This window comes from Sparus aurata, chromosome 14 (assembly GCF_900880675.1).
Source record: "Sparus aurata chromosome 14, fSpaAur1.1, whole genome shotgun sequence".
Taxonomy (NCBI): Eukaryota; Metazoa; Chordata; class Actinopteri; order Spariformes; family Sparidae; genus Sparus; species Sparus aurata.
The window spans coordinates 22653433-22677395 of record NC_044200.1 but is presented as its reverse complement, the minus strand read 5'-3'; the positions used below and the strand labels follow the sequence as shown (position 1 = coordinate 22677395).

At 42.6% G+C, this 23963-nt stretch overlaps 2 protein-coding genes across 8 annotated transcripts; one reads left to right on the top strand and one right to left on the bottom strand.

The window, feature by feature from the left end:
* Positions 1-45: 45 nt before the first annotated feature.
* Positions 46-12251, top strand: tmem19 (transmembrane protein 19). 2 transcript variants are annotated; one of them, XM_030439811.1, is made up of 8 exons: positions 46-139; positions 7419-7566; positions 8041-8154; positions 9582-9719; positions 9796-9872; positions 9953-10130; positions 10313-10522; positions 10653-12251. In XM_030439811.1, exons 2-8 carry the CDS (start codon positions 7437-7439, stop codon positions 10826-10828), a joined length of 1023 nt encoding a protein of 340 aa, XP_030295671.1. In that variant the 5' UTR covers positions 46-139; positions 7419-7436; the 3' UTR covers positions 10829-12251. The 2 variants fall into 2 exon arrangements, with proteins under 2 accessions (XP_030295671.1, XP_030295670.1); XM_030439810.1 differs by lacking the exon at positions 46-139 and adding an exon at positions 3602-3879.
* Positions 12252-12349: 98 nt separating this feature from the next.
* Positions 12350-22804, bottom strand: rab3ip (RAB3A interacting protein (rabin3)). 6 transcript variants are annotated; one of them, XM_030439804.1, is made up of 14 exons: positions 22655-22804; positions 19586-19751; positions 19099-19215; positions 18641-18807; positions 18060-18231; positions 17609-17704; positions 16828-16905; positions 16306-16512; positions 16087-16215; positions 15872-15984; positions 15708-15731; positions 15235-15334; positions 15064-15133; positions 12350-14808 (listed from the first exon to the last, which is right to left on the bottom strand). In XM_030439804.1, the coding sequence occupies exons 3-14, from the start codon at positions 19186-19188 to the stop codon at positions 14726-14728; spliced, it is 1329 nt and encodes a 442-aa protein (XP_030295664.1). In that variant the 5' UTR covers positions 19189-19215; positions 19586-19751; positions 22655-22804; the 3' UTR covers positions 12350-14725. The 6 variants fall into 6 exon arrangements, with proteins under 6 accessions (XP_030295664.1, XP_030295666.1, XP_030295665.1 ...); XM_030439806.1 differs by having other exon boundaries at positions 12350-14805; XM_030439805.1 differs by having other exon boundaries at positions 22660-22804.
* Positions 22805-23963: the final 1159 nt, after the last annotated feature.

Genomic DNA, 23963 nt, shown 5'->3' with positions numbered 1-23963 from the left:
TCTCAGCCTCTTTCTCTCTCCCCCCCTCTCCCTCCCCCTCTCCCTCTCTCTCAGGGTGGGTCGTCTTTAAAACTGTCAACTGCTTTGAAATGAGCACAGATCTTGCTGACCGTCACTCTCCTGCGCTCCTTCCTGCCTGGTAGGTGAAGTCGTCTCCTTCTCTCTCTGAGCTGAATCTGTATCTGTCTGCTGGTATTTAAATTCTTCTGCTCATGCTCGTAGAGAACCACATGTTTTATCTGCCTTTTGAGCAAAGTGCTGCAGATCAGCACAGTAATTATCTTCAGACTGATATTAAGAATTTTGGAGTTTGTGCAAAAATAATGTAATAATATTAACGTATTTAAATTGGATCTGTGTAGATTTGTTTGACAGGTTTAACCAGATAAAGAAGATATAAACTCTGAAACCATTTTAGCCACCGTTTCAAAGTCCAAATACATCGTTGAATATTATTGTCAGGTGAGAAAATGTCTGAATTAGATATAAAAGACGTGCTCAGAAACATAAAGAGCTTATTGACACATGCTTAATGGAGTTTGATTTATTACTGAGGTCGTGTCAGTGCAACACAACCAAGTCATTCAGGACTGAAACATGCGGTCTGAATTTAAGTGGTGGGTTTCTATAACGCATTTAAATAACATTTCCAGACCATAACCGCTCACTAATCCGGGAAATTATTTATCTCTGGATTAACAGCACCAAGTGCTGATAGAGTTTCTTTCTCCTTTCTTTCATGTTGGTTAATTCAGGGCACATTCGCACAAATTCCAGCCTGAGATATTCTGAGCTGTGGACACACTTTAATCGTGGTCAAGTTTGTTTTTGCAGTCTGCCAGATTCAGCATATACCCGCAAAATGCCTAAATTTATAAATTCATAGCAGAAATAAACATGTTTTGGAGGCTACAGCTTCGCTAGTGATTCTGTGAGGGTGAACTGTGCTGGTGTGAAGTCGATCTTGAAGCTAAATGCTAACATCAGCATGCTCACAGTGATGATATGCTGATGTTTAGCAGGTATCGTAGAGTGTCTGCCATGTTCACCGTCATTCGCTAATATAAAACAAGCCCCCAAAAACCAGCGCCGGGCTTTGAAGTCAAGCTGAACATCCCCCTGCAGCCAAAAAAGCATTTGTAAAACCGTTCACAGGACACCAGAAACAGTAAACAAGATCATCACGACCATGGATGATACATATATATATTTGTAAAAGATTCCTCGAGCAGAGAAAAGCAAAGTGAAGATCTGGCAGGACAGAGGTTACATGAGATTTAAGATTTAAAACGAGACAGTGAAGCCTAAAAACGAACTGTTAAGCATCCCAAAATGGTCAAATTATATCTTGACCGGAGCTCTTCTCTCCCACAGAAATCACTGCCCCTAAAATGCCTCGTCAGTAGCCCCGCCTTTAATTCCATGACTTTGTGACATCACACCACGTCACCGCGTCACATATTTGCATAATGTGCACCCATTTTCACAGTAAGCGTGAAGCGTACTGGAAACTCAGGCGTGTGCGAGCTGACCAATCAGAGGCGACTGGGTAGTTTTGAGGGGCGGGGCTTAAAGTGACAGGAGCTAAAACAGTGTTTCAGACAGAGGGTGTGTGTTTAAACCTGTCTCCTTTAAAATCCATCCGCACAGAGAACAACAGCTGCTGTTACGTAAAAGAAAGCAGGTTTTGAGATGTTTCCACTGGAGGATTTATGTCACTGCAGCAACACACTGCTCATGTGAATGTGGACCGTTTGAGACAGAGCGCTGATTGTGCTCTTCGACCGTCGTAAACAAAGATATCTCCCAGCGTGTAATCATGAACTCCAGGCAGCGTGTTATCCACAGCTTTAAACTACGTTGTACTGAAAGTATATAATGCTTGTGATATATATTCGGAAGGGTGGAACTCATTTACCCTGTAATCAATGTGAGCGGCCCATGCATCAGGCTAATACTCATGACGGTGACTTGAAGTTGACATCTCCACTGCAGCTCTTACGCAACCCCGTGTCTTATTGGAGTCCAACAGCCAGTTTATATGTTAGTACATATTTATACAGACGGTAGCAGCTGTACATTTAAGAATATAGAGTTTTCCTGCAGTGTCTTAGATCCTTATCATGCGTTGTATCAGTTTCAAACGATCACGTGTGGACAATGTTAAGTTAATTATGGCGGTGCTGAGGTGGGTGGTGCGTTTATATGCGTTTATATGGGCCCCATATCGAATTCTGCTTATGGCCCCATCGAGCCTTGGGCCGGTTCTGAATCAGACTGTGGTAGAAGTATAATAAAACTTTTTAAGAGTTTATCTATGGCCATTTGTCACAGTCATAACAGAGATCTTACAACAGAGAAGTCTCGTATTAGTAGAAATTGCCCGTTTTGACTTGGTTTCCGCTCTGGTTCACTCCTCGGACCGTCCACCTCGTTTCCATAACAACTGCGGTGGTTGCGATGGAAACCCTTTAGGAAACAGCGCTGTCTTTTTATGATTATAACCAAAAAATGGGCCAATACAACTCATAAACGGCTGTATTTCACCTGCCAAAAAGTGATTACAGCTCCTACATCGTGACTGAAAGGTTGATTCTGCATTAAATTGACTTTATTTCACTCCTGGTAGTTACATTTGACTGATTATAACCAATCCTCTCCTTTTTACCCATTGAAATACCTTTAAAGGGTCAAAACAACTCATAAACGGCTGTCTATCAGAAGACTAAAAGTGATTACAGCTCCTACCTTGTGACTGAAAGGTTGATTCTGCATCAGATTGACTTTATTTCACTCCTGGTGTTTAAATTTGACAGATTATAGCCCACTCACTCCTTTTTACCCATTGAAATACATTTAAAGGGTCAAAACAACTTTTAAATTGCTGTATTTCACCTGTCAAAAAGTGATTACAGCTCCTACATTGTGACTAAAAGCTTATTTCTGCATTAGATTGGATTGATTTCACTCCTAGTGTTTATATTTGCCAGATTCTAGTCCACTCACTCCATTTTACCTGTTTAAACACATTTAAAAGGGCCAGTACAACTTATAAATGGCTGTATTCCACCAGCCAAAAAGTGCTTACAGCTCCTACAATGTGACTGAAAGGTTGATTCTGCATCAAAATGACTTTATTTCACTCCTGGTGTTTATATTTGACAGATTATAGTCCACTCACTCCTTTTTACTCATTGAAATACATTTAAAGGGTCAATACATCTTATAAACGGCTGTATTTCACCTGCCAAAAAATGATTGCAGCTCCTACATTGTGACTGAAAGGTATTTCTGCATCAGATTGGATTGATTTCACTCCTAGTGTTTATATTTGACTGATTATGGCCCACTCACTCCATTTTACTTGTTTAAACACATTTAAAAAGGCCAGTACAATTTATAAATGGCTGTATTTCACCAGCCAAAAAGTGATTACAGCTCCTACCTTGTGACTGAAAGGTTGATTCTGCATCAGATTCACTTGATTTCACTCCTGGTAGTTATATTTGACAGATTAAAATCAATCCACTCCTTTTTAATCCAGTTGTTGTAATTCAGGTCGCTGTCCCTTTAAGAACTGTCAACAGTTTGTTACCGGAAGTCGGTCCGTTAACTAATTTGTCCCGGTCCTGCCTTCGCCTCCGGTGCCTGTGTTTCCAACACGGAACCTCTGAAGAAATTTGCTGTATCGGGTCGTCAGTTACTGAAAATCATTATTTTCGGTTATTGTTAGGTGAATCTTTGTGACCCCAAAATCTGACGAGAGAAAGAAACGATCGACCGAACTAGAATTATTATATTTAGCTAACGTAAGTTAGCGTTAGCTTGCTGTCGGAGCAGGTTGAAGGAAGTTGTAAGCCATGGCTCTGGAGCTAACTGGTGAGTTCACTTACACACAGCCGATGTAATTAATGGAAGCAATCTCAACTAACATCCTTAAAATGTTTTATTTAGTTAAACGTGTGAGTTTCAGCACGTCAGGGAGCAGAGAGCGGCTAATATGCTAGCCACCGCTAGCTCTAGCTAATATCATATGAAAGAATGTCATTGTACCAGAGTGTCACTGATTTTCAAGCATTATTCTTTTATTTTTGCTTTTTTTAATGTCTTCTCATGTTTTTCAACTAACTTAGTGTAGAAATGGTTTCCTGTCCAGCTAATATTATCCAGTGTTAGCGCCATATTATCCATGACATGAAAAAAAGAGGGGGTGAGTCTGGTTTGTCACGTACCATGTTGACCATGTAATACACTGTGATGCAGATATTATGTAAAGTATGAAAAGTGAAAGCACTCATTGTGCAGCAAAATGGTCTCAGGCAGTGTTTTACTTTTATATCTCGTGTTTTTGGATTAATATTTTTACTGCATTAATGTGAATGTTGTAGCTCACTTTAAAGGGGCACTTTGTCATTTTAGAGAGGAAATTCAAACTCAGAATTGTAATATTTTGATAATGTAATATTATTTAGGAAATAATACAAATGGGAAATATTTTATTTATTCCGTAACTTAATGGATGAGCTGTTCTCTGAGAAAAATAACATCCCCAGAACACTGTTCAAAGCCGTGGCTGCGTAAACAAATGACACTTGACTGCAGATTTTACTTTTATGCCCAGCATAATCCCCCTTTTTATTGAATGGCTGGAATGGAAAATGGCGTATTAAAGGCTGAATGTAAAAAAAAAAATAACAACAAATAATACAACAATAAAATAAAAAAAATACAGGAAAACTGTAACCTCAAAAAGTAACTTAATAGCCAAAGCTGTCAGACAAATATAGTTAAATATACAAATTTGCCTCTGAGATATACTGAAGAAGTTAGTTGTGTAGGAGCAGGGTTCGTACGGGTGCTTGAAATCCTGGAAAGTGCTTAAATTTCTATGTTGTGTTTTCAAGGTCTGAAAAGTGCTTGGGTTTTAGTTTAAGTGCTTGACATTATAACTCTGTGTCTTGGCAACATTGGGATCAGACTGGATAGTTTTCTTATTACAAGGAGAAATAAAATCAGTGTGTGTGTGTGTGTGTGTGTGTGTGTGTGTGTGTTTATCATCACACATGCAGCCTGGTAGCAATAGAGAAGGATGGCTGAGGAGAAGGTGACTTTGATGCAATTTGGACAGATGACACGTTCAATATTAAACTTTGATGAATAAGCGAACAGCTTATAAAAGTTTATGTCAAAAAAGAAAATTACAGGGTGCTCTGAGGTCTCTCTTTGTCTCGAACGCCAAGTGGCTTCCTTTTTTTGGATAAAACTTTGTGTTCTCCTTTAATTTCTAAAGTTTTTGCTATTATGAAGCATCATTTTAGATGTTGACAGAGTAATACAATGTACATAATTGTGATAAAAAGTGAAAAAAATAATCATGAGTATATTCCTGTAGATATGTATTTTACCTCAGCGATAAGGTGCTGGAAAATTTTGTAAATGACCCTTAAAAGTGCTTGAAGTTGACCTTGAAAAATGTGTACGAACCCTGTAGGAGTAAAAGTTTCATGAAGTGGAAATAGTAAAGCAGTATCTGAGTAAAGCTAGTTAGTTCCACTCGAGCTCTGACTAACAGGCGTGCTGTGATAGTCAGAGAAACGACTGTTACAGAAACACTGAGCAGCCGTTGTTTTTAACTCTTCTCCCTCCTCTCCAGTCTTAAATAAAAATAGTATAGTATTTAAATGAAATATCTCGCTCAGCACATTCCCATGGCTTTCCTCAGTTTTGTATTTGAAAATAAACTTTACAAATGTATTTGTAAAACAACATTAATAGCCTGTTAGCAGGCTGTGGAATCAGACATCTACCTCTCCTCCTCTACCTGCAGTCTTCCCTCCTCTCCTCGCTTTATCTGACCTTCAAAAAGATTTGGGGACTTTCTAAAAACATGGCGTCACCCTCGGGCGAGGTCTTCAGCCTGCGTCACACATAGTGATGTGTGCCCAATGCATGTTCTCCAACAGAGAGTCTTTTTGTTTTGGCGATCATTGCTGCTGATTTAATGATTTAATCCAGACCGTGATCTTTACCGAAACATAACCACGTAGTTTTATTGCAGAAATATGACCATGTATGTCGAGATAGAGTAATTATAGGAGATTGCTGTTGACCGCTGTTTCATAATGTGTGGATACTGCGCTTGTTAAGTCAATGAAAGCAATTTATCAGATAGAATTTATACTGACACAGATTTATACCCCATAAGTTTCCAAATATCTGGCTAATAATTTATCACGCATCGCTAACTTCCTGTCACGTCTGGTCTTAAAACAATATCCAGGTGCCTTGTATGAACATGGATGCATCTCGGGGCGTCCAGGGACTTGGATAACACCAGGCGAGCTGCATGGAGCCGTTTTATGTTTTTTTGTTTATAAAGTTGTTCATATCAGCCTCGGAGGCACGTGTGTCCCAAAAAATGGTAATTCACCAACATAACCAGCAGGAACAATCTGTAAGTCCACATCAAAGTCTGGTCACATTAATAACTTTTTGTGTGGTTTTCTACTTGATTAGTACTTCAAATAAAAATCATAAAATTCAGTAAATCTAAAGTGAGGCTGCGGGACGAGGAGCTCGAGCCTCCTTTAGCTTCCAACAAACAAAAAGCACAGACAGATGTGTAACATCTGGTCCCAGCACCTGCAGCTGTGGCCCCGATTTAATCACATTTATTTATTAGACTGAGTTTGTCTCGTGGTTACAGACCTCATCAGAGTTCTGCAGTATAAGAACTTTCCTTGCTCATCATCTCTCGTTTATGTCCTAGAAGTTTTCATTAATTCATTCATGTTTGGTCTGTTTTGCTCATTTCAGTGTCCAATTTCTAAAAACCAGTGTATGAAATAATTAAAACACTTTTACCTGCAATTACTGAACATTCCACGAACAAAACAGGAGCAAATTGTTCTTAAGACCCTGTAAATAATGTCAGAAATATTCTCTTTAAACAGCCGTTGTTTGCTACAATTTAACAATTTTTCCCTTTTTCTCTTCTGCCTTGTTTATCTAACAGTGATACATTTGTGCATGTTGGTAGTTTGAATCTTGATTCATGAGATGATGAATTTGAACATTTATTAATAATTAAAACGTATGTTTAAGTTTATGCCGTGTGCCTTTTGTGTTTCTGTTGTTGCTCGTGTCTTTGTCCTCTGTAGATTATTAAGTTGTTTGTGGATGATTTAGATGTTTTACTACTTCGGGCAGTTTGCATGAATCACCACACCGGCTGTCTTAATGTGCCTGATGTCAAACAGTTCGATCTGATGAAGTTCCGATCGTACAGGCGGATTAATTTTGACATCTTCTTCTACTTCTTTTTGTTCATGCGTAGTCTCGTAGTCTCGCTCTTGAGATATGAGAATAAACACACACACGCACTGATGCGTCTGTCTGACATGTCTCCTGTCCTGCAGCACCGTCCGTCTGTCGTCATGGGCTCTGAGGGTGACGTGCTGATGAAGGAATACTTGAAGATGATGACTGATATGATCGTGCTTTGTGCCACTCTGGCACTCTCCCTCTTCTTCTGGGTCCTCTCCCTCACCATCAGCTCGTACTCCGGTGAGCTGCACAACCTTTTCTCTCAAAATCTAAAGAAATGTTGGCACTAGTTTTTTTAATTTAAGTCCAAGGTTTCCCACAGATACATGACCGCACAGATGCATGAAACTTCTGGGTTTTTTCTTTTTAGAGAGAAAGCGAGTCAAACCAAATCATGTGCTCTGCTGGAGATACTGGACTGTCTTGTCTTTGGCTGACGTCAATAAATGTTACGTTTGATCCTTATTTTGCTGAAAATAAAAATAATAATCAGCAGCTCCGTCTCCGGAACGAACCAGACTGACCCGCGGCATTTTGTTTTAGGGAGAGAAGTTTACGAGAAATGTCAAATATTTGGATTTAAAAAGCTTTTAATTGGAAAACTGGAGATTTTTTTTCTTCACCAACACGCCAGAGCTTTCTCACAGATAGAGATGTTGGTGACAAAGATGGTGGTCTGAGTGTGTGTGTGTGTGTGTGTGTGTGTGTTTACAGGCACACTGCAGCCTGTGTCGCCGTGGCGATGGTTGTTCTCCATCCTGGTCCCCCTCGTGCTGACGGTCAGAGCGCTGAAGAAACGCAGTCTGAGCCGCTCGGGCGCTCTGGGAGGTGAGTCCACGAGTTCAGCCAGTTTAATGAGCTGCTCTGATTTATCGACTGTACGATACGAGAGGAGAACGACTCTCGCCTCTGCGGGGCTTTTCTGCATCTGTAACATCATTGTTTCTGTTTTCTGTCCCAATTCTTTACGTTTTCTGTCACATTAGATGCGATTACATGGACAATATTTCTTCCATCCGTTTGTAATCCCTCTGGTTCAGATCCTGACTGAACTGTTTACACGGACACTGAATCAAGCTGTCCCGAAGACTCGAAGCTGAATGTAACTTATTTTGTGTTTCCGCCCGCTGTGAAGCATCCGATCTGCTCGAATCAAACAGAAGAGAACATTTAATTAATCCGTTTATTAGTTTGCTCTGCCTGGTAAAGGGATAGTTCGCCCTAAAATGAAAACTCAGTCATCTTCTCCCTCCGTGCTGATATGAAAGTCTGGTGAAGTTTCATAGCCCACGAAACATTTCTAACAGCGTTGCACGTAAATACTGTACACTTCTTATTTTACTTCATTTCATTTGAATTGAGGATGCAGCAGATTCTCATAGTTCGTCCCCAGTTTCCAAGAATCTCTCCAGGATTCTTTGAAGAGTTTCTTCACGGTCGTGTCGACACAAACCGTGACAAAACACCCTGAAATGTGTCTCAAGGCTAATTTCAAGAGTGTCTATATGTGTTCTGTGTTCTTGGTCTTTCTGGTAGAAGTTATCTGGCTTCCTTTCGATTGTTACGTTTACTAAGATACCTGAACCTGAAGGACGGGGCGGTCGCAACTAAAGTGCTGCACAAATCACAAAAAGGTCAAAGCAAACTGGTCCTTGAAGTGTGAGTGGTTGCGGTGGGAATAAAACCCGCAGTCACCCGCTGATTCCATCAAAATGATAGATGAACAAAAAACATTGGACCCAAAAACCAAAGATGAAGTGGGACTCACTGATCGGGGGGGAAACTGGCCAAAAGAAAGAAAACACAAACACACAACGCAGATTTTCTCTAAACTGAAAACACAGCATGATATTTTGAGCAGCTGATCTTCAATGAGTTGCCAAACTGAATTAACCTCCCGAGTTAAAAATAATGGTTATTTTTGTTTGGAGCTTCACGGAGATGTTAATCAGATTAAAAGTTATCTCTTAATCTCACAATCGGGTCCTTTAAACTTTGATTTGATGACGCCGACAGTGTGTCTTAACCTCCGTTTGCCTTCGTCGTTGGTCGACATCCTCCCGCTGGAGTTGTCAAAGACAGGATGCATCTTTTATGGCCAGTAATGTCAAAAATAATCAATTTGATAACCATGAAAAACTTTAAAAAGGAGCCGATGGGGTCAGATGGTTGTGATTTTGGATTCGGTGGTTTAAGCGCCTGAATTCTCCTGTACGACGGTCGCTGATGTGTGTGTGTCGGTCGTGTTTCCGCAGCTCTCCTGGTCGGCTTCGTGTTGACGATGGCCAACTACAGCTTCTTCTCCTCTCTGCTGGCCTTCTTCATCACCTCCTCCAAACTGACCCGCTGGGGAGCAGCGCAGAAGAAGAAGATAGACGCCGAGTACAAAGAAGGTGAGAGACGTGCGGCTGCGTTTCCTGGTTCTGAGGTTAAATGTTTGAATGTTCTGACGGCTTGTGTTTGTGTCAGGGGGCCAGAGGAACTGGGTCCAGGTCTTCTGTAACGGAGGAGTCCCCACAGAGCTGGCACTGCTGTTTATGATAGAGGTAAAAATAAATGACGATAAAATCAATCGCGCTGTTTGTTTCCTCCTAGTTTATGGTTATAAGTGGCGGCTGTGTTGCAGGTGGGTCCAGGTGAGATCCCCATCGATTTCGGTAAACAGTACTCGGCCTCCTGGATGTGTCTCTCTCTGCTGGGCGCCATCGCCTGCAGCACCGGGGACACCTGGGCGTCGGAGGTGGGGCCTGTCCTCAGCCAATCACAGCCCAGACTCATCACCACCTGGAAGGAGGTCCCGGCAGGTGAGAAGCAAACGCACACTCGGAGAGATAACGAGAAAAAAAAGCACATTCTCACATTTTTGCTTGAAAACTGAATCGCAAAATAAGTTTATTACTGAGAGAACAGAACAGACGTGAGGGAATAAAGACATTAATCTGAAATAAAACCTCGTATAATGTATGTTTTCTCTTTCACCCTCCAGGAACAAACGGAGGAGTGACTACCATCGGATTGGTCGCCAGCTTCGTGGGCGGGCTGATGGTGGGCGCGGCTTACTTTATAACACAGCTGCTGTTGGTCAACGACCTGCACACGTCCGACCCTCAGTGGCCGATCATCCTGTACGGCGGCGTGGCCGGCCTGGTGGGGTCGATGCTGGACTCGTTCCTCGGAGCCCACATGCAGTATTCAGGTAGGAACCGATGATGATGTCACAGGACGTCTTCCGTCATGAATCATCAGGTGTCAGAGAGATGCTGATGGTTTGTAGTCTGAGTGTAAAACGTGATTCTTCAGTTTCCTCTTCGTCCGTCTGTCTTCAGGTTTCGACTCGAGCATCGGGAAGGTGGTGAGCTACGAGTCGGCCACCACCCAGCGGATCTGTGGGAAACCCATCTTGGACAACAACGCCGTCAACCTGTTCTCCTCCGTCCTCATCGCCCTCGTCCTGCCCGGGTTGGCGTGGGGGCTGTGGCCTCGGACTTATCATAACGTCTGAGTAATCTGCGGGTCGGTACTGATCACAGAAGCATCGCACTTGAGATTAATAAGCACACACGCTCTCCCTGCCTGTACTACTATGTGTTGGATAAAGACATGGAAAGGAAAAAGAAGAGGAAAATAAACAAACTGATTAAAACTCGTTGCAGTGTTTCATACACACAGAAACCGCTGCCCGATGGAACAGACTGAAGCTGCAACCGATCAGATCTGTGAAGGTTGTGGGCGAATTGTTTCCAGACGAGAGATGAAGTTTAAAAACGGCAACAAAAAAAGATAACACACACCTGCTCGACTAAAAGAGTCCAGGGATCTGTTTCAGTGAGCAGGGTTAATGAACTCAGCTCAGGACTGAGCCTGAGGGGACTGAGCCTGAGGGGACTGAGCCTGAGGGGACTGAGCCTGAGGGGACTGAGCCTGAGGGGACTGAGTCTGAGGGGACTGGAGGCAGAAGGAAGGAGCCAGTTCATCAGTTAATTACTTTAAGCCTGAGATTTCTTTTCTTGAACTCCGGCTCAGTTCTCACTGAACCTGCTCTCTGAAACAGCGCCCTGGTGTGCAGGTGCTTCTCAAGACCGATCACGTCTACAAACAAATGAAACTGTGAATTATTTTAAAATGTACAACGGTGATGAAACATCTAAGAGATCAGGGGGTCACACAACATTTGATGCGTTCGCCTCAGTTTGTTTAAAACCTTCTGAAACTTTAGCAGTCGTATGGAAGCAGCTCATCTGCATCGAAGTTAAACGTCTGTCCCCTCGGAAGTTAACAAAACCACCGAGGATAACTTCCTGCTGGTAAACAAACACATATCTACGTGATGATCTTCCACACGGTTGGACAGCACGTCTTAGCAAATAGTTCTGATCGAGCATAAACGAGCCCGAAGCCTCCCGCTGAATCATGGAGTCATCAGTATTTTGCAATCAGAAACGGTTCGATCTGCAGCGACACACAAGCGCTCGAACGGACGAACAACAAAGAGCTGCAGAACAACAACAACACAAAGACATAAAGAAACTAAAACCAGCCGATTCGGTTGATCTTTAATATCAGAATGTGTGACGTTGTTTAAGTGCCAAGTACTTTCCAGACAATGTTTGTGGAAAAAGTGCAGCCAAATATACAGTTAATTCATCTAAATGCGGAAAAAAAAACAACTAAATAGTGAATTTGTTTGGTGACTTTGTTCTGTATTTTCAGTATCAACTTGGTTTGTGCTCGTTTTAATGTGACGTGTCGACTTTTATGATGATGTTTTTATGTATTTAGGGCAGATATTTTTCTTGTTTTTTGTCACGCTTTCACAGAATCTGCTTCAAGTTTCTCCTCGATCTTCAGAGTAAGAAGTTCTTTCTGCTCTTCAATCGTTTTGAAAGGTTTAAAAAACTTTGTGTTAATAAACATGTCAAACTAAAGTCGTGTCTGTCTCACCTGACTGTCCAACACTTGACCTCTGACCTTTGTTTCTTATCGGTGTGTGAGGTGGGAGACAGACTGGACAGACGGCGGCGGGTCTCCAGAGGTATTACTGTTTTTATTTCAGAGTGTCTGAGAGAAAAGGCACTAAACCAAACCGGGAGAGTGACATTGACTTTGAATGGGAGAAAGAGAGAGAGAGAGAGAAGCATAGGTTTAAATTAACATATATAAAGTTTACACAACAGCAGGCATACAAACACACTCCACATTCACACAGCTGACTATCTACACATTCCTGATTGATTAAATACAGCAGGCTGAAGACTCCAGGAGGCGTTAAAGGAACATTCCCCTACATTTCTTTGTCATTTGTAGTGTTTTAACAGCAGAAAATGGAAAATGTAGTGTCTCATTTTTCCTTTGGCGCAGCTCTCCTGAAGCTTCAGCAACGTCTGGAACCACCCCGACAAACAGAATAACCGTCAAACTCTTCAAGAGCTCATTAATATAAATAATCAGTGTACAGAGAAACTTTATAGTGTTGGAAAAGACGTTTTAAGCTCCGTTCAGACGGGATTAATATCACGGGGGGAGAGGGGAATTGGAGAGGAACATTTTTTATCAGGTAACGACTGGGATGTGGTCTGTAAAACCAAGAAAAAGCTGGAGATCATCCCGATGATATAATTATCTCTGATGTCCATCACGTATAAACGCTCAGAAATCTGCTCGGAAATCATAGAAAAGACCATTCAGAACTTGCCTGAGAATCTTCACATTTTAAAGTTTTCGTCAGTATTTAAGTGATCCAGTCAGAGTTTTTAGTAGGTTAACAGGCAAACTGCAAACAAGAGCTGCTGACAGCTAATTCTGCACAACAGCGCCGACTCCCAAATGTTAATTGGTGTGTGCAAGACTAACAAGGATATTTACAGCAAGTTCAGTTTCACACTGAGCTGATAAAAACTCCTCAAACAGAATAAACTTGGATCAGAACCAGTGAGTTGGGCCTCCTGTAGAGAAATAAATCCAGTCTGAACGGAGCTTCAAAGTGAAGTTTGTCCTCCTCGTCATCTTCTGATTATCTTTGCATCCACTTGCGACAACAAAAACTAAAAATTAAATATGAGCTTATACACATTTTCATTTGTAAACAATAATTGATTGTTTGGTCGTCACGTTAACAGTGAGCAGACTTCTTGTTCATTTCTGAAAAGATATTCAGCACGACCGGCTCGACTGAACACGGAACGACTGCTGAAGGATTCTAGCAGCGCTGCAACGAAGGTTTCAGTCACTGAAGCCGCTGTTGACAGAAAATATCTGAGATTTAGAGACGAGTTATCAGAGCACAATCTGTCAGACGGATCAATATCTGCATTCACACCGTCTGACACGATGTTAGACCTGTAAAGTTTGTTGCTGCAGTGAAATTGAGGGATAATTGCAAAATTGTGCATAAATCAGACGATACATTAAGGCAGCAGATCACCAGAGTTGCTGCTAACTGCTGCTGAGTGTGTTCATGTTAGCTCAGTTAGCCGTGCAGTTAGCGAGGCGACCTTGGGAGTGTTAGTGTTCACGAGCAGATTGTTCGGTCGCTGACATCATGACATAGCTTTAATTTGTCTTCACTTACTTTGAATTATTCTTTGAATGATTTAAACTTTGAGTCAGTTTTGAGAGACACATTTTCAAGTAAATATTTTGAGGTAAAATCGTGATTTTATGTAAATAAAGTTGCAATTTTGAGAGAAAAAAAGTCATAATTTTGAAGTAAATCCAATCGTAATATTAAGTTTTAATTTTACCTTTTTGTTGTTATATTATAAATTCTTTCTTTACACTCATAACATTAAAACTATTTCTGCACTATGACAACTCTAAATTACAACTTTATTCACATTCTTCTTGTTTTATGACTTTTTCTCAAAAGCACAGATTTTTTCCCTCAAAATATTTCCACTATTTTCTCTAAATCTCAGATTTTATTCTCGTCACTGCGGCTCCGAGTCTCCGTCCTTCCAGAAAACGAGAGAAAAACTGAAGGAGTTTTTTCAGCCTCGTGATTCTTTCTTTGTAAAGACGGGACGAAACAGAAAGCAAAAGGTCAAAGCTGCTCAGGCGGGTTCAATGCCAACATGTCACAATTTATAAAGTCTCTTTTCGTGCCGCTTGTCTTCAGATATTGGAGTGTTTCATGTTTCAAAAAAGAAAAATCTCATATTTCAGATTCAAACTCTGAACAGAAAACCAACAAAATGTCCAGCTCAGTAACGACAACAGACCACAGACGTCTTCCAGGCTTCTTTTTCTGTGATTGAAAACAACCACACACAAAAACACACTCACACATAGAAGAGGAAGGAGAAGGGGGGGGGAGGAAAAACCAGAACCAGGAAGATTGGGGGAGGGGGGCGGAGCTTCAGGCCAGAGTCTGCTGTGATTGGAGGGCGGGTCTGTCTGTCGGTCACAGCTGGTCTTTGTAGTAGCCGAGCTTAGCGAAGGACATTTCTCTGCGGAGCTGCATCACCTCCCAGAACATCTGCTCTGCTACACACACACACACACACACACACACACACACACACACACACACACACACACACACACACACAGGAAACAGAAAGGAGTGAACACACAAAGTAACTGAGTACATTTGAGTACAACTGAATATTTTCATTTTCTGCCCCTCTCTTTTTTTTTTCTTATCCCCAAATTGTTAACAAGGAGCTAAATGACAAAGAGTGTGTGTGTGTGTGTGTGTGTGTGTGTGTGTGTGTGTGTGTGTGTGTGTGTGTGTCTTACCATCCTGCTGTTTGACCAGCCCTTGGTGGATGTAGCGAATGTAGGTGAAGAAGTTACACACTGCTGTGATCTGAGAAGAAAGACAAACGAACACTGTTGTAATCTGTGTGTGTGTGTGTGTGTGTGTGTGTGTGTGTGTGTGTGTGTGTGTGTGTGTGTGTGTGTACTCACTCTATATCTACAGTAGGGAGACACGTAGTAATAGTTGGACGAATCTCCAAACTTGATTCTGTGCTTACAGGTTTTGGTCTGACCACTCAGGGCACATTTTCTATCAGAGACACAGAGAGACAGAGAGAATTTACAGGTTTATGTTTCAATATTAGACAGTTTGTGCTAAAACTATAATACAAAATACAATTACAGGACTACCACTAAGACTCAAGGAGGCAAGGAAGGAGTAAAAGGCATGAAGGAGAGAGGGACGAGTGTTAGACATTTATCAAGGTTCCTCTCTTCAGGATCGCTTTGATAAACCCGGACAGAAGGGCTGAAGGGAGGACTGGTACGAGTTTAGCGGGGGGATGTTTGGACGAGCCAGGCGGGGGTGAGGAGGGGGCAACCGAGGAGAGATTCAAAATGCTGATGGGAGAGAAAGAGAGAGAGAAAAAGAAGGAGAGAGAGAAAGAGAGAGTCAGACTTACGTGACGAGCTCGGCCCTTCGCCCACTAAAGGAGGAAATTAAGGAAAGATGGAGAGATGATGATGAAAGAGTGAAAGCTTGATGAGGAGGAGAAAGGTTGGTTGGTTGTGTGTGTGTGTGTGTGTGTGTGTGTGTGTGTGTGTGTTTGTGTGTGTGTGGTCTCACTTTGGTCCTCCACACTCCACCGCTGAGGCCTTGACCACCGGCAGCGGCTGGAAACCGACCGGCTCCACACTGAGCGTGTTCTGCTCCACGGCTTCCAAGATGGCCGACCCCAGCTGCGGGGACAAGAAGACGACGATGATGACGATGATGATGATGATGATGACGATGACGGACATTAAAGTGACATTCAGGCGAGTGTGAGTCGTTCTGTGTACCTCGCTCTTGCTGAAGGTGAGGCAGGGGAAGATGTCCTCACGGTAAACTCTCTCCAGGAAGCAGCAGCTGCGGTCCAGCGTCGGCTCCTCCTTCCACGCCTTGAAATCACTGAACAGCTGACTGTCCACCTGCGCGGCCAATCGATCGGTTAGCATTGATTAGCATGACTCTGACTGTAGCTACATGCGGACACACGTGCAGAATAAAAGGTTCTGTACCTCTCGACACTCGCGTACGATGGGCTGCGTGGCCGACGGGTCGGGCTGCGTCCCCATGATGGCGGACGAGGTGCTCTTGTTCCTGCTGTGGCCCTTCCTGAAGGGAGTCTTCACGCCTCCTGACGGGGGGAGTTCACCCAGGGGGGAGGTGGGGGAGGAGAGGACGAGTGTCTTCAGCGCCTGGACCTCCGCCTGGAGGACGTCAATCTGAAGACGAGGACGCAAAAATGTTTTGACTAATCTGATAGACGGAGACGACACACAGGCTCAAACATATCGCTCCATTTTTTTGCTCCATTTGTTTACATTTAATGTATGCCGAATTAGCCATTAGCACTTCCTGTTTGCGGTGTAGCCATGGATATTAAATCAACCCTCACTGGATTACTTTGACGCTAAAGAAAAGTTAAAATTGTGATGATTCTCAGGCAGGTTCTGCACGTGAATCATCTTCTTTCTGTGATTTTCAGGCTGACTGATGGAGTCGCAGAGTTTCCAGTGTTCAGTGTTTCTCGTCGTCACCTTGCCGAGAGCTTCTTTCAGCTGTTTCTCAGCGTTGGCCTGTTTGACGTTGGCTTCTCGGACCATTTTGTGAGCCTCCTGTGAACACACACACACAATTTGATATTTTAAGAGATTGTCCTCATAGAGAAGCCACATCTACACAACCTTGTGTTATAAAAAGGGACAGTTCACTCACGATAAATGATATAAAAACATAACAGTAACTTAAAGTCAAGCTCACACACACAGAGAGAGGAATCCCAGCACGTTCTACAGGAAAGAGAAGAAGAGCAGAAGAAGGAGGAGGAACATGAAGAGGAGGAGAGGAACAACACGTTGTGAAGGCCAGCCGGACAAACTGTCTTTTTCCTGAACTTGAACATCAGTTTTTGATGCTTTTAAACTTCCCATCGAGTAAAAATGTGTGTTTTAAGTGTTTTTATCACATATGTCTTGAGCTACATCCAACCGGAACGCTCGTATCGGTAAAATAAGGCAGATCTGAACATACGAGCACATACGTAGGACTGAAACTAAACTGTGAACTGCAGTTTTTTGAAGTTGAACAAACAAGAACTAAAGAGCTTTCTCTCTCTGCTCACCAACAGCCATACATTAAATGTTTCAAACTCGACTAATACGCAGCTGGAGCTTCACGTGTCTGCTCAAAAACAACAGAGATCAACAAAAATCCATTTAGAGTCGATCAGTTAGATGTTTGTGTCCGGCCGCCGCCGCAGGAGGAAGAGAAACAGGAAACAGGAAGCAGAGGAGACGGGGAGGAGGCAGGTGGACCGACCTGGAACAGACTGGCGGTGAGCTCCTCCAGCTCCTGGCCGAGCTGATCTCTGACTTTAGACAACCTCTCACACTCCTCATCCTTCAACAGCAGCTCCTTCCACACACACACACACACACACACACACACATAAACAGAAAACAACACAACAGAAAAACAAACGGCAAAATGAACACGTGAAAGTAAAAATCAAAGCGTGGCAACAACAAAGACATGAAGAAATAAAAATCAGTGAAATATGTTTTAGGACATTAATTCATTTTAGATAATAAAATAAGAAAATGTGCAAAAAAAAAAACGCTTTTAAATAAAAATATAAAAATGTGACATGATGTCAGTCTGAGTGATGAGGAGAGACGAACACACACTCACATTCAAACTGCAGGTGTTGGACCAGAGACCGTGTGTGTGTGTGTGTGTGTGTGTGTGTGTGTGTGTGTGTGTGTGTTACCCTCTGAGCCTTGGCCAGCTCCTCCTTCAGCCTCTCGTATCCTTTCTCTCGGACCTCCATCACCGACGGGCTGCGCAGCCGCGACAGGCTGTCGCTCAGAGCGCTGCACTCCTCGCCGTCCTCTCCGGACAGGAAGTTGCCCTCGGCCGACTCCGCCTCCTGACCCGGCACGCTGTTGCAGGCGTAACCATGGCAACAAAAGTGGTCAGTCTGGATGCTGTGATTTTATGTGTAAAGATGCTTTATGTTGGAGCAGACCTGCAGGTTTTAGCAATATTCTGCCACAAGGACCAAGATTATCAGTCATACTCATCATCAATTAATCTGACCATTATTTCCTAAATCAATAAATTGATTGTTTGAGTCAATTACATGTCAGAAAATTGTGGGAAAAAAATCTTGATTTGTCTTGAAGTCAAATTCATTCAATCAACAGTCATTTAAAGGAGAGAAATTAAACATTTCTACTGGTAAAAAAAACAAACACATTCTCTAAACAGCTTTCAATTAATTATTAGTTGATGACTTAATTAACAAATCTGCTGCCACAGATTCATTTGATGTTCACAGACGTTCCTCACCTTCCATTGTGGCTGTGCCGCGGCGTGGAGTACACCGGCTGTGTGGGGAGCTGGTCGGCCTGCAGCGAGGTGGGCCGGCCCGGACGTGGCGCTCCCAGCGAGTGGGTGCGGTACAGAGCGGCGGGCGGGGTGCTGTGACGGGCGGGGGGGCGCTGATCCGCTTGGTTCTGCAGGACGACACAAACACGAGGACGTTTACGGAGGGACGGGAGGGTGTGCGTGTGATTTTGGGTTATTTGTATCAAATCAATGTGATCAGGATGATTTATGGGAGCGATGTTCAGGTTCTGGAAGAACATAACAACTGATTTTGTGACTCCAAAAGTAACTTGCAACAGAAAAAAAGGAGGTTGAATGAGGCTAAAAATATATGTACACATCTGTAAACATCCTTTAATCCACTAAACAACAACTCTCTGCCTGCGTGTGAGGAGTTACAGGGTTTACGTTCGACCTACCTGAAGGTCCGGTGTGGTCGGCGAGGCCAAGTTCACCTCATGGAACCCCTCCAGAGTTTCGGCATTGCTCTGACCGCTGCTGCAGGCCATAGCAGCTGCTCTCAGACATCATACACTCTGCCAGCACACACACACACACACACACACACACACATTAGATGTATTTAGCTGTAACGTGTTTAAAACAGAGGCTTCCTGTCTGCTTCAGTCGAGACCACAGATGGAGATTCGGCGACTGCACAGCAGGAGGCTCGAATCAAACGCTTCAAACATTTGTGTTGTTGAAGTAAACAACAAATAATCAGCACTAATTAGTCGCTTCACTGAACACCTCCAGTGTCTGAGAGCTCGTTTCAAACACACAAGTCTGCATTAATTAACGAAACTTGGGGAACTTCTTTTTGGAGCACTCCAGTAAAACAACACAACACTTTCTCTTTTTTTCTGAAGTGTTCCTCAAAGTTTTCTGTGTGTTAATTAATTGTACCATAGTGCAGCGGTGGATGGAGAGGCTGGTGAAAGATGGAGGCTCTCAGACAGTCAGTCAGTCAGTCAGTCAGTCAGTCAGTCAGTCAGTCAGTGAAACCAGGAGGACGATCTGCAGGTGAACCAGTGACTCAGCAAACAGACGGACGGTGACAGCGGTCCTTCACCTGAGAGGGAAACACAGACAGGATGTGTTCGTTATGACGTCATTCTGCAGACGACAACAAGGAGCTCAAAACACAACTCCACATCTCTTCTCTTCCTGCAGCCGACATCCAGGCCGACACAAACATACAGACAACAGATAATATTGGCTGTAAATATGACCACACTCCCACACGGAGCACTTCCTTCATCCTCTCCTCTCCCGACAGGTTACAACACAGTTTATGACGGCAGACGGACGCTGGCTTCACTTTCTGGGTCAAACTCCAGCAGACGGACAGAAACAGGAAGTTTCAGACAACAAAACATTCCAGAGATCGTCCTTCACCATCATCATCGCCATCTTTATCGTCATGTTCCTGAAACAATCTTAACTCTTTGTCTCCGTCCGTGTTGTGAGTCTACCTTTTGTTTCTGCTGCCTCAGCACACCGGTCGTACCTGCTCAGCCCGCTGCGTTTCTGTGTGTGTTTCTGTGTGTGTGTGCAGTAGGTGTGTTCCTTCACTGAGCATATATACAAAAGCCGAATTCAGAGACCTGAAGACAAATTAAAGACGCAGGACAAATAAAGCTGGTGTGACTCAGAAAAACTTGCGTCACTCCCTCAGGTTATGTAAAACGTCTGTGTGTGTTTTTAGATCTGTATCATTTTAAAGTCCCTCCGTCGGTCTATAAATGCCAATAAAAGTTCTGACCGATATAAAACTAATTATTAACTTTGTGGCGATCAGACAACAGTCTTAAAACTTGATGCTCAGCCTCGCATCTGTCAGTCAAACTCAGGTGAAACCCCACCCGCCTCACGCCAGCCAATCCCTCCTCCCCTCCCTCTGCCCGTCTCCATGGAGACCGGTCCTGGAGAGCCCATAGTAACCCGACACGCTGAGGGGTGCTGGATATGGATCCAGTTACTCCAGCCACCTGATAACGGCTCATCCCGTGTGTTTACAGCACGCAAAAACTGATGTGGGAACGCCGACGACGAGCAGCAGCTATTAACGAGAACGATCATAAAGAGTGAACGATCAGCTGTTAGAACGGTTCTGATGTGGACCGCTTCTCTTTGTCTGTGCCGGCTGGCATTCATCTACCAGACTGACATTTACTGGTCATGATGCGGCACTGTTACAGACATCCTGACGTGTTGGTTTTAAAAGTTTTGACGTATAAATGATTGGAATTATCTTTTTGGGGAGCTCCATGAGGGGCGAACACATCCCTGGTTTTACTGCTTTGACTCCTGGTTTGTTTCCTATCATGACCATCATACAAGTATCATAACAGGATGCTGCACGGTGGGGATACAGCTGAATGCATCGTCATGAGACTAATACAGGAGCTGCAACAATCACTTAAATAATCACTAAGTCGAGGGCGACTGATGCTTGATTTCTGGGGCCAATGCTGACACCGACTGCTGCATCAGAGCCAAAGAGCCACATCTTTAAATTTGGTGATTTTATGGGGATCTTACAACAACAACAAAATACAGATAATCTGAAAAATCTTTAAATATTGGCCCCAATAAACCGATATACCTGTGTTAGTCTGCAATATTCTGATATCAATATATTGGCTGATAAACACGCATGTTTTTGTAATGATCCTCAATTTTAATAGAATAAATAAAGAATCCATTCTTCAGGAAAACAAAACTGAACTTATCTTTAATTAAAATAGTCGTTAGCTGCTGTACAGATGCACATTTCTACTGTTTCCACTGCGTTCTTACTTAATTTGTTTATTAGTGATTGTTTTCCACATCAGATTGATTTTGTTTTGATTCATCAATATTTGAATCGATCTGTAGTCAAACCGTGGCGATGATTTAAATCAATCACTCTGCCTGATCTGTAGGAATATTAGAAACACATAATGTCTATTTTATTGACAGATGACACTGAGCTTTTTGGACAAGAACTGCAGCGTTTGCAACAAACACTAACTGAGTTTGCTCTGACAGAAGCCTCCCTATTCATTCACATGATGTCAAGCTAACACGCTAGCTGCACAAACAGCCTGCTGGAGCTCATTATCATGTTATCTGGATGCTGACAGACTCAAGTCTAACCTCGGGTTGAATTAGTCTCCTCATATGACCCAGACATTGTGGACAGGATGTGATTTTAAGCAGGAATGCACCTGTTTCAGGGCGGAGTGACAATTAACCGCTAGCTAGTTAGCATGTGTGAATGTTAGCAAACGGGCTAACAGGCTAACACTGGTTCACAGAGGGGGGCAGCCGGCTAATGTTAGGAAGCTAACGGGTGTTATCTGACTCTGCACGCATGAAAGATGCATGACAGCAGCTTCATATGTGTGTCTCATCTTAGGTTTCGATGCTAATTCGAGCTAACGTTAGCGATGCATTTGCGTTAAATTAACTAGGTTTTAGCTAACATCAGCTTCATTCAGAGGCGTGTTGTAGCATTTCTGTTAGCTGTGACATTAATGTTAGGAATATAGAAATAAACCAGCTGATCGTGTCTGAACAATCACAGAAACAACGCAGCGGTGTCTCTCCTCCAAAATGTTAAAATCTCCGTTATTCGCATGAAGGGGGGGATGCCTTGCTTCCATTATCGGCCACCGTACACAGCCAAGCAACGGCTAGCTAATACAACTATTACACCCAAAATAAGCGGATGTATAGTTAATTAATCTGACTGAAATGCCGGATATTTTTGGTTAAACACAGACAGAAAGTGGGGTTGAGAATAGTGAAGAGAAAAGGTGCGACAGACGGTTCAGTGTCCGATAATGGACGCATGAGCGTAATGGTGCCTTTGCATGTAGCTACGCTCGCTAGCGGGCTGGGCAAGTTCCCCACAACTTATCTAATAATAATAATAATAATAATAACATCATTGACGTTAATAACTCATTAGCGGGGAGGGGGACTCACCGGACCTCTGTGCGGACAGCAGCCGGGCTGGTCGAGTCCTCCTCCGGGTAAACGTGCCGAGCCGAGCCGAGAAACAAACACAGTGGAGCGGCTGTTGACGCAGAGCGGAGCAGGTAACTGACGGGGAGGTGCGTTCAGGGACCGCTCGGAAACTACACTATCATCACCGCAATGTTTTTATGCTTCAGTCTAGTCAAATCAGACTGTTGTGTGAATGCAGTGGTGAAAACCAGAGCGGGAGGAAGTATTGAGATTATTTGTTTTAGTAAAAGTGCTAAAACCACAATGTAAAAAATACTTATAATATTGAAAATGTTACTTGAGTAAAAAGTATAAGCAGGAATATGTGATTAAAAATGTCCCCTGTGACTGTTATAGTATTATATATGATGTCATTAGATAAATATGATCATGCATTAATGTAAAATCAGGATTTTACTGCTGTAGTTAATTGAAGCGGAGCTCATTTTGAACTATTTATATACCAAAGGTGCTTTCTTGTATGTATTTTTCTATATAATTTATATAAATAAGAATGATATTAAAGAGTGTAAAGCAAAGATATATTGTATAAAAATACACAAAACTGAGTTCTATATGAATATAAAAAGAACAAAATAATATTCTCGGGACCTACAGTAAAATGATGGAGCAACATGTAAACAAATGAACTGATTTGGGTGGAACTTTCCATATTAGTCTCTCAGTGAATAGCTGGATTATCTGAACTCTCAGTCAGTGCTGAGCTCACTTCTCAAGATAATAGATCACTTATCACTCGTTACTCATTGACAAAGTAAACATGCAATTCCAATTATTCCTTTCCCAGGTGTGGTCACTGGTTTCTGTGGTGACTGTACTGGGATCAACACTAGGGACATTTTTCCACTGAGTGAAGCGATTAGAGTTAGATAATTCAGTAGTCTGACACAGTAGAACAAAACATTTAAAATAAATATAGAGAGATAAATTAGATATAACTACAGAAAGTTTTCTAGTTCAAACCTCCCTCTATATTTTCACATCCTTTCCCTGCACCTCACCAAGGAAAGACTGTACAAGAAAATGAAAAAAATGTCATTATAAGCCTTCATTTGTTTACATTTTGGCAAATTAGCTACATTAAAAGTATGCCGAATAATCAATAAACACTTCCTGTTCGCAATGTATCCATTCATATATCGATAACTGTCACTGGATAACTTTGGTAATGAAGAAAACCTTAAAATGTGATAATTCTCAAGCAAGTTCTGAGCGTCTTTTTTCTATAAAGTTTAAGCGGATTTATTGACGTTTATTCGTGATGGAC